The sequence below is a fragment of the Anas acuta genome, chromosome 4, assembly GCF_963932015.1.
Source record: "Anas acuta chromosome 4, bAnaAcu1.1, whole genome shotgun sequence".
NCBI lineage: Eukaryota > Metazoa > Chordata > Aves > Anseriformes > Anatidae > Anas > Anas acuta.
Window position 1 is genome coordinate 46,896,013 of NC_088982.1, and position 11,062 is coordinate 46,907,074.

General features: G+C 38.0%; 1 protein-coding gene across 4 annotated transcripts in view; it reads left to right on the forward strand.

Moving 5' to 3' along the window:
* RXFP1 (relaxin family peptide receptor 1) overlaps window positions 1–9,409 on the forward strand; it is a 101,379-nt gene extending 91,970 nt beyond the window's left edge. For 3 of the 4 annotated variants that reach the window (XM_068681080.1, XM_068681082.1, XM_068681083.1), the window contains 6 exons: window positions 467–538; window positions 2,497–2,568; window positions 2,786–3,015; window positions 4,625–5,035; window positions 5,559–5,777; window positions 7,624–9,409. In XM_068681080.1, the coding sequence (XP_068537181.1) occupies window positions 467–538; window positions 2,497–2,568; window positions 2,786–3,015; window positions 4,625–5,035; window positions 5,559–5,777; window positions 7,624–7,925 (1,306 nt within the window). In that variant the 3' untranslated portion in view covers window positions 7,926–9,409. The remainder of the gene's footprint in view (window positions 1–466; window positions 539–2,496; window positions 2,569–2,785; window positions 3,016–4,624; window positions 5,036–5,558; window positions 5,778–7,623) is intronic. The other variant, XM_068681081.1, reaches the window with a different exon arrangement.
* The last annotated feature ends 1,653 nt before the right edge of the window (window positions 9,410–11,062 follow it).

Here is an 11,062-nt window from a genome sequence, read left to right on the forward strand (position 1 = left end):
TAATGTCTACATGTATTTTTACATTCCATTGCCTCAGTCTCTTTTTGAACTCACACAAATCATTATGAAAAGATGGATTTTATCAACAATCAAACTAAATTTTAAATTCTGTTTCTAAATACATGCAATTCAACTACATTACTTTACTTAAAAGATAACTCCCAAAAGTTTAATACTGAAGTATTTCAATAGTCAAAACCTTTAAGTGTCAGGTTGGGAGATATGGTGTGTGTGATGTGTATGTTTGTGACGATCGTATGCCTGTGGAGCATCTGACTACTCTTCCACTGGCTTAACAAGCTGAATAATGCTAAATGAATGATACTGTTTGCAGTTTTAACTGACGATAATAAGAGTCCATCCTACAGGACTGAAAACACACATGAATTATGTATTTTTACTTTATCTTTGGAACAGGCTGTAGAGAAAACATGCAAAATTGCTTAAATCTGTGTTGTATTTACAGGAACCTTTCTTATAACCCAATCAAGAAAATTCAAATAGACCAGTTTGATTTTCTAACTAAACTCAAATCCCTGTAAGTATCAAGTATTTCTCTGCAATCATTTATTTACTATGTGATAATACACATCTCCTTCAGAAAGTCATAATCCAAAATATGTTTTAAAAGAAACTGCCTTTGAAATAGTTTATAGTTATGATCCTCAACAATTTCAACCTGGAAAATAACTATTAACAATGTTTCAATTTACCTTCATATAAATACTGGTATCATAATGGAAATTTCTCCAACAAAAAGAGAACAAAAATTCAATTTCATGAAGGATGTTGTCTATTCCACTATTACAGAGAAGGATTAATGCAACTACTTTGACCTTGCACAACTTGCAGCACAATTCAGTTGTCATGTCAGAGCGGATGGGACTTTTGCAAATCTTTTTTAAGAGTTTAGGGGTAATTTTTATGGCTGAACTAACACAGCAGTTAAACGTGAATTCTGCCAGTAGAACCCTTGCTGAAACTGAGTGATGGTGCAGTGACAGTCTTGCAAAGCTGAAACTGGTCTTGTGGTAGATTAAATATATCTTCACAGGCAAATGCATGTCTGCAATAACCAACCAGCTCAGTAGAACACAGCATTTGTTTTTCCCATTTGGAACTTCAAAATGGCCATGGAGATCCAAAAATATGTTTCCTTGGAGAGGGGAATAACTACAGTTTGTGATTTGACCCCAGAGTTGCAGCCGGAAAACACAGTACATGTGCCTTTGTTGATCAGTACCATTTCCTTACAACAGTTTGGACTCAAGTGGCCAAATTCAACTGAATTCGGCAAATAGCTAAAGGCCTGAAAATACTAAATCTGTAAAAGATACATGAAAATAAATATCTGAGCACAGAAAATAATTAATTACCTCCCTAGCAGTCAAGCTGCAGCGTAGATTTCAGCCATTATTTGACACCAAAGACTTCATGCAATTGAGTGGTCAGGACCTTCTATATTTTCAAGTTAGGAAAGCTGATAAACATGGAGACTGATCTGTAGGAAATGGTATGTTTCAGCACTTAGTTTGCAGAACATCCATTGCCTCCTTCCTATTTTGAAATGGTAGGAGTAGTTAGGGAAAGCATGCCCCAGGATTCATTCCGTGCTTAACTAGGACTAAGAAGTTTCTGTATTTGGGGCCTTATTCCTGTCTCCAAGCAAAACTGCCCATTAGACCAAAGCAAATAACCATTAAGACTAATGCCTTTCTGCACTTTTGCCTGAATATGTTCAGAACTCACATGAATATTGCACTCAAATCATTGAACAGTACATTTAAATAAGGCTGCACACAAGAACAACCAAAGCCTTCTTGACAGGTTGCAATCTAGAAGACATGGTGCACATCTAATTCCAGAAGGTATTCCAGAAGAATACCGAAACTGAAGTTCTAAAAGAACAGCTTGCGCAGTTACATGTTACTGATCTAGCACTGCAGGAGAAATAATAGTGTCATTTTCCATACATTAAAAAATAAAATAAGAAATCCCACCTATGTGTCACCAGAAATTCAGCTTTTTCCCTTACATGCCAAATTCTGTGTACCAACTTCCTGCTGATCTTGACAATAAAGACTGAATTCCTGCAGTGGTTTGTTTGTCTCGCAAAGCACTCCCCGGGACAGAAATGTAAAATATTGCTATTGGAACAAGTTGTTATTTTCCCAGAGATGATGAAAGAACATGGGTAGAACAATACTCTGGAAGGGCAACATAATAATCATCGATTGCACTGCTGAGAGCACTAAAAGAGCCTTCTCTGTGATTTTGGAAGAACAGAATGCTTATTAGAGTTAAGTGAGATTCATTTTGTTCCACTTTAGCTTTCATGTAGACTTTCTGTTTAAGTTTCAAAGAGTGACAGGTTAGAGGCAATTAAAGTTCATCTCTAGTTTCATATCATCGTAGGAACATAATTAAATGCTCATTAAGTTTGTTCTTCTACTATTGAGTTTATATCGTGTTTTATTAAGAGTATGTTGTTTACAGCAGCTTGGAGGGCATTGATATTGCAAACATCCAGAGAAGAATGTTCAGACCCCTTAGAAACCTCTCCCACATGTAAGTAGTTTATCCAGTTCACTTTCTTTAGTCTGAATTTCACGACTTGCAGAACACTGAATAAGTAAAAACAAAAGTGTCTGAAAAGTGACATGTAAGTAGTTGTCAAATTTGACAATTTTAAATTATTTTTTCTTCTTTCAGAATATGTTTTCTGAGTATTTACTAGAGAGTTTTACTAGAGCCATCTATTTTCTGTTTTGTTTCTCGCATTTAGATATTTTAAGAAATTCCAGTACTGTGGATATGCCCCTCATGTGCGCAGCTGTAAGCCTAATACCGATGGGATTTCATCCCTTGAGAATCTCTTAGCTAGCATTATACAGAGAGTGTTTGTCTGGGTTGTATCTGCCATCACTTGCTTTGGAAATATTTTTGTTATCTGTATGAGGCCTTACATCAGATCGGAAAACAAGCTCCACGCCATCTCAATAATGTCTCTCTGCTGTGAGTATTCTGTGCATAAAAGTAAAATAGTAAAATAATATTGTTTTAGTCTACAGATAGTGTGTACAACATCTGATATTATAATATAGTGACATATTTCCAGCTAACTGAACTTTTGTGCTCTTGTGAATGGCAATACAAAATGCTGTATCTTACACACCAGGAAGTTTGTTAGATGCTGCCTTTGTTCTGTAACAACAGGCAGTTGATAACTTACAAGGGTTTCACATTTGATTTTAATGATGGAGATACTGTCAAACTCTCACTTTCTTTGGCAAGAAGAAAAAATAACCAAAAATTTTCAATTGCCCATAAACCTAAATACTGGTATGCCCTTTTGATTAAATAGCAATTTTTTTGTGTAAACATTATTGCATGTATTGGTTCTCTTTTTTCTTTTTTTTGTGCAAGCAAAATTTTTTTTAGACAAATATAGAAATTCTACCACTCCTAGCTCCTCAATATTAAGAAGTATAGTTTTTTATGTGAGATTGTATTACAGTCTCCAGTACCCCATCTCAATGCAAGACAGCCTACCTAAGCTATTTCACAAATGCTATTAGTTGCATTTTGTAGTGTAATTGTCAACACTGTATAAAGTGGTTGCAACATTTCTCAATAACACATTCTGAAACTTTGTTGTTTAACCATTGGAGCAGTCTGAGCACCACCCAAAACTCATCAAAATACCTGAGAAGGCTTCAGCTCCATGTAGACAGCTCCTCTTCACCTGCTAGCACTACTATTAGAGAAATATTTATTATTAAGCCTTTTCATAGAAATCCCATGTAAAATGCAATAGGGGAAGAGAAAAGGGATCATGATATTTCAGTACGCTTAAAAATTGAACAATGCTCTTTGTCTTCCTGGTTGCAGAAGACTTGAAAATAAGAAGCCAATGCAGGAATTAAATAATTGCTAAATGTGTCATCTCTTATGCTTATAGTTTTTCATCCAACATCATCATTTTGAGGATGGGGCACATGTCTGAACTTGTGAGGACTGTTGAGACTATGTTGAGGGTCTACAGCAGAAACTCTCTTTTGGATGCTCAGAAGGAGTTCTAGGAATGTCACAGCGATGCCTCTCGGCATTACCACAGGCTTGCACAGGAACTTCCCTCTGTCTTCTGCCTTTCCCTGCTAAGCTAATAAGGAGCAAGAATGATGTTGTTTGTGTTTGCTGACTACTTTCAAGTCTTAGTAGAAGCCTGTGCACATCAGTTTTGAATTATTATTAGGTGGACAAATAAAAACTAAACTTTGAGTCCAGCAGAGATGCTTTACTCAAAGCAAACTATCTTAAGTGAAATGTCAGTATCAAAAAAGAATAAAATCTAATAATAATAATTAAAAAAAAAAAGGTTTGCAAGGATATTTCTATAAATTAAAATATATGTTTCTGCTTGCAAACCAATTTTATTTGAGCTTCAATAAATCAGTCTGAAAAGAACAGTGTTCTGACTATAATATTGATTTTGTAACTATGTATTACTTGACATAAATGTGTACTGATATATGTGTGTATGTCTGTTTTTCAGTAGACATATACACAAAGAGAATGGGAAATTCAGATGTGTGAATAATGATGTTAAGCACTATGCCCACAGGTGCTGACTGTCTGATGGGAATATATTTATTTGTGATTGGAGCTTTTGATCTTAAATATCGTGGAGAATACAACAAGCACGCTCAGTTGTGGATGGACAGTATTCATTGTCAATTGGTGGGATCGCTGGCTATTCTGTCTACAGAGGTGTCAGTATTGCTATTGACTTACCTGACTTTGGAAAAATACATCTGCATAGTTTATCCTTTTAGGTGTTTGAAACCCAGAAAATGCAGGACAATTTCCATTTTAGTTCTTATCTGGATAATTGGGTTTGTTGTTGCTTTTATTCCACTGAGCAATAAGGAATTTTTCAGGAACTACTATGGCACCAATGGCGTCTGTTTTCCTCTTCACTCAGAGCAATCAGAAAGTACAGGAAGTCAGATTTATTCTGTTGTCATTTTTTTAGGTAAGTTGCCTTTTTTCCTTATATACATTTAGAGCCTTCCTTTTATATGATAACAAACCTGATTTTCAAACAGATATGGCAGCTTTCCTGTGATGTTCACATCTCATACTCAGATACCCTTACAGACTTTTTCCAGCCTGAGAGTTTTACTATATTAGATTGATACTTACATATCTTAAAATGCCTGAAGGGTTCAGAAAGCAGAAAGAAATTAGGACCATTGATTTCCTGAATGAATAAATTTTGTCAGGGAAGTAAAGCAATGTTAAGACTAGGGAAGAACTACATAGTTTGGATCTGATGGCAGCCACTTGTCAGGCAATGTCTGCCTCTACTCCAGGCAAAATACTGGAGTAGAGGCAGTAATTCAGTATTTGGATGAAGACCAACTTAGATTGTCTGGCCACTTAATTCTATGGGACTAGCAGTTTAGAGAAAGGACTTTACTATCCAACTTGCAGATAGGTGATGTTTAATTGCCATTGTGCTGTTAAATCATAACTAATTTTAACTTCTTCAACAGGTGTAAACTTGGCTGCTTTTATCATCATTGTGTTTTCCTATGGAAGCATGTTCTACAGTGTTCACCAAACAGCTATTATGGCTACTGAAATTCGGAATCATATCAAAAAAGAGATGACCCTTGCCAAACGTTTTTTCTTCATTGTTTTTACTGATGCACTATGTTGGATACCCATTTTTATTTTGAAACTCCTTTCTTTACTTCAAGTAGAAATACCAGGTATGTTCTTCCTTTTGCAGCTGTTTCAGCTGTGTCTGTATAAAGAGCATGTACAGTTTAGAAAAAAAAAGAAAAAAAAAGAAAAAAAAAGAAAAAAAAAAAAAGAATTGCACATGTTGAACTACATTATTATCATGAACTATGTTATTTATCTATATAGATGCACACACAATGTATTGAATTATAGTTTGTTTTATTACTGCATTGGACTATCTTACTATCATCATCAAGATCTAGTTACCTTTGACTCAGCCAAAACAACAGAGATTCAAATCTTTAAAGCCTGTCTCCACAGAATATCTATCTGTCTCAACAGAATATATTTGCAAACCAAGTTTGAATAGGATAGGCTTTTTTCATGTGACAGCTTTTGGTGGTTCTGTTAACCATGGCTAAAGACAATACAGTGTTTCCTATCTTGATTTAACCATACAATTCTTATCCTGAAATAACTTGCTTTTACGAATTGATATTCACACAGTAAGTTACATAAAGCTGTGCTTATCTTTCTTCGTGTTAGGGGAAATCTTTCACATGTAAATACTGTGTAACTTAAAAGATTAAAAATTACAGCTTTATTATTTTCTTCTCTTTGCTATATTGGTACATGTTAGAAAAATAGCGTCTTTATGCAGGGCTTGTAAACCATGTCAGAACATGTTAGCACAAAGAGTAGCACCAGCAGCCATGGAATCAGACTTAGCATATGGCTGTATGTGACAATACTGTATCAGTGAGAAAATATTTTAGCTCAGAATTTTGTCTGTCATGCTGACCAGAAGTGTTGGGAGTTACCTTTTCAAAGTCTTGACTTAAATTTTAAACGTCTGAAGGTTGTGTTGATCATGTCAAATATTTTTCAGTTATATTAAACCTTCTAAAATGCTTCTTCATGAAGTTATCCAACCATCTAAGAGATTTTAAAGAAAATGTTGTGGAAAGTAGAAGCAGATGTATTCAGGGTCAGGAAATCTAGAAGAAATCCTGGTAAACCACAGGATGATCTTGGATTTAGCAAGTAAACATTCTGCGTTAGACAGGCTGGGCTAAGTAGTACTAACCCATTTCGTAAAATTAAAGGCATTACAGATGTTTGTCTAAGTTCACAGGAGCTTTAAACTATATTTCTTTGGCAGGGGCTGTGACAGCCTTAGAATTATGCATCAATAGAAATGTATTGATATTGCAGCAAAAGGATCAAGCCAGAAAGCAGGGGGTAAAGGCTGTTTTTACAGCTTGGGACAGTTCTGCAATTGTTCTATAAATCAAACAGTGCAGCTGAGGGTGCCCATGACCACCTTTCAGCACTACAGTCCTGTCCCTTCTCTACCTGCCAGCTAACAATCAGCTAACAATCCAACTTCTCTCCCAAACAGTAAGGATGAAAAGGGGGTGATAGAAAAATGCACCCAGACCCTGATATAAGCAGGAGAGCGGGAAACTGTGACAAAGGATGGAGGTGTGAACATGGAGACCCTTACCAACAGGGCAAGAAGGAAATAAGATTGTATACAATGCCCTTCACGTGGGAAAGAACAAAGAACTGGTGCAGAGGAGCTAAATCAGCCTCTGTGGGGAAGAAGGGGCTGGAGGATATTGCTTTGGGGGAGAACAGGACATCAGGGACATGCATTCATTATGGGAAGAGGATGGCAAACGGTGATCACAGTAATAGACAAGAGAGCAAAGCAGAATAAAAGATGTGGGTCAAGAAACTGGGTCTCAGCCAGAACAAGAACTGTGCCAGCCTCTTAGCGGGTAGCTGTGCTTCATAAGCATGATGTGCTTTGTATTAATTAATATGTACAAATGCTACTACAGCTTCCTTTCTCTTTCCCTCCCTAAGGTACCATAACATCTTGGGTGGTGATTTTTATCTTGCCAATAAATAGTGCTTTGAATCCTCTTCTCTACACTTTGACTACCCGACCTTTCAAGGAAATGATTCACCAGGTTTGGTATAACTACAGACAGAGAAGATCCAAGAGAAGCAAAGGCAGTCAGAAAACATATGGCCCGTCATTCATTTGGGTGGAGATGTGGCCAGTGCACGAAATCACACCAAAGCTAACAAAGCCTGTGCTTTGTACGGACTCCTCTGATGCATCTGTGACTACACAGTCAACAAGACTAAATCTGTACATGTAAATACGTTTTGAATCTTTACGGTGACATCTGCACTGTTAGCTTCACATCCATGGACTTGCTACTTTACAGTAATGAGTCAAAATGAGGGAGGTATGATGGCTGGACTCCTGTGCACCGGAACACACAGCAGGACGAAGTGAGAGCAGTGTGGCTGCTTGCAGGTAGAACCAATATAAATAAAATTATTTCCATCTTGCAACAGTTTTGACAGCTCATTTTGACAGCTCATCCTGGTTCAGAATCAATCTCTTATTTGTTCCCCTCCAACAAGCCAGAAGTGTGGAAAAAAGCATGAACTATCATTTAAAACATCTCATACTGAAATCAAAATGTTTCACAATCATCTGTCTTTGAAAAAAAAAAAAAAAAAAAAAAGCTATTTTCAATAAACTTTTTTTTTCTAAAAAAAATCACCACTTTACCAGCTGTTTTTTTCAGAGTTGATTGGTTTCATCATTCAGAAAATTATTTTCCCTTCAAAATTTCTGACTTGGCAGACTGCATACAGCTCTTAAAAAGCTCTAGGGAACAATAGCACTAAGAAAATATTTTCATTTCATAATTAGATTAGTTTATTGTACTTACCAAAACCAAACAAGTGAACGTTATGCTTTTAAAAAATATATCAACTATTTTAATCATACAAATGATCCTGAAATGGTAACAATTGTTCTAATTCAAGCAGAACCAGAATTGTTTTTAAAACAAAATTAGTTTCTCAACAGTGTCCTCCAATTGTAGCTGGTGGAAGTTTTTCCTTCAGAAGAGTGATCTTCCCTGGGAAGACCAGAGTGAGTATCCCAACATCTCGATGCTGCTCTTTTCCTCACCAGTTCTTTATGGGCTTCCCTATGCTGTTCCCTACAGCCTGAGCACTTCAACAGATTTTAAACTCTCTGTGTATTGAATAACGGGAGAGTGTCAAATAGATGATGATCAGCCTTAATAGGTGTCATAACATCGACATTGTAATCACCTTGTACATCTGATTGGATGCAGTACAGTTAAAATAATTTTGGAGTGCCGCCATCCTGCACTTTTTGGGCAGCATTTGGCTTCCCAATGTAAATATTTTTTCCCCTTTTCCCAGAGAAAATTGATTTTATCCCATGTGAAATGAACCTCTGTACCAAAAAGAGGTGCAAGGCAGAGGCTGTTCCTTTGCATATCCATAGTGAAGAGAATCTTTTCTCTTTTGAGTATGAATTCCCAAGTTCATGTAGTACCATACTCACAACCCAAAGGCCTGGAGCCCAAGGTGGTGAAAGAAATTATTTTGCATTGATGTTTTGAAGCTTTTTTAAAGATGCTTCCAATGTTTGCACTTAACTTCTTAATAATGTAAGAAGTAGAACTAAAAACAGTGTGACGCACACTTTAACTGTTTACAGAACTTTGGATTATCTTGAAATCAGAAGTTAATCATCCTGTTTCCACAACTGTACATTTTATTGAAATAATAAAAGATTATCTGCTGATCAAAATGACTTGTTTTCCAAGTTGTTTGGCAACATTTTGGGATACTGGGAAAAAAAAAAAAAAAAAAGGAAAAAAAAACAGCGAAGTGAAATCCTGCACTGCGTGTTACTTTTAAGTGGGGCAGTCAGAACTCAATTCAAAAGAACTTGTGTACTCATGGCGGCAAGCCTTCTTGATGAGTCTGTCCTCACTGTTATTTTTGTTTGTCGTGTAAGTCGATTATGGGTATATTCAATGTCATCCTTGTTTCTATGAGTAATCAGAAAACACCCATCAGTCAGAATGTGTTGCAAAAACGTTATTGCTTTGATAACAAAATTACAGTTTATCTTTTAAAAAAGTCCTTCCAGCAGAGGAAATTGGACTAACAGTGCAGGGTACAGCTGCTTTCTCCTGCAGCATCCCCCCAGCTTTGGTAAGTGTACGGGACTTTCAGTACAGGTATTTATTTCACAGTAGTGATCTTTCAGACCAAAGGGTTGTGGTAACAGTAAGCCCTGGACTAACTAGATATAGTAACTGCTTAGGGTAAGATATGAAGTAGGACCAAATACAGGAAAAGTTCTCATACGCTTCCTTGTAGATGGGAGAATGTATTTCACGGGTTCTTTTGTAACTGATGGAAGCTTTCACTCATGGTTCGGAGCAATCCCTCCTATAAACGCTGCTGCTAGATTTCTACCAAGGAGGGATATTTGGTCTGTCATAAGGCACTTTACAGAATTTCACAGAATTTCTAGTTTGGAAGAGACCTCAAGATCATCAAGTCCAACCTCTGACCTAACACTAACAGTCCCCACTAAACCATATCCCTAAGCTCTACATCTAAACGTCTTTTGAAGACTTCCAGGGATGGTGACTCCACCACCTCCCTGGGCAGCCCGTTCCAGTGCCTAACAACCCTTTCAGTAAAGAAATTCTTCCTAACATCTAACCTAAAACTCCCCTGGCGTAACTTTAGCCCATTCCCCCTCGTCCTGTCACCAGGCACATGGGAGAACAGGCCAACCCCCACCTCGCTACAGCCTCCTTTAATGTACTTATACAGAGCAATAAGGTCACCCCTGAGCCTCCTCTTCTCTAGGCTGAACAAGCCCAGCTCCCTCAGCCGCTCCTCGTAGGACTTGCTCTCCAGGCCCCTCACCAGCTTCGTCGCCCTTCTTTGGACCCGCTCAAGCACCTCGATGTCCTTCTTGTAGCGAGGGGCCCAAAACTGAACACAGTACTCGAGGTGCGGCCTCACCAGAGCCGAGTACAGGGGGACGATCACCTCCCTAGCCCTGCTGGTCACACTGTTTCTGATACAAGCCAGGATGCCGTTGGCCTTCTTGGCCACCAGAGCACACTGCATTATTATTTTATATGCATTATAACAAAAATAGTGTAAAAATTCTTGTCAGTGATCAATATATTGCAGTATTGCTTAAAACAGCAAGGCTTGGGATGAGGAGGGAGCTTGTAAGTAAGCCGTGACTCGCTGCATTATCCCATCCCCGACGTGCAGCGAGGAAGCCCGAGGTTATCCCCACAGGTGCTGTGGGGCCGGCCGGGCTCCTGCTGGCGGCAGCTCCTCGGAGCACACCCGGTGAGGGAGGGGAGGGGAGGGGAGGGGAGGGGAGGGGAGGGGAGGGGAGGGGAGGGCCCTCCCCGCCGCCCTC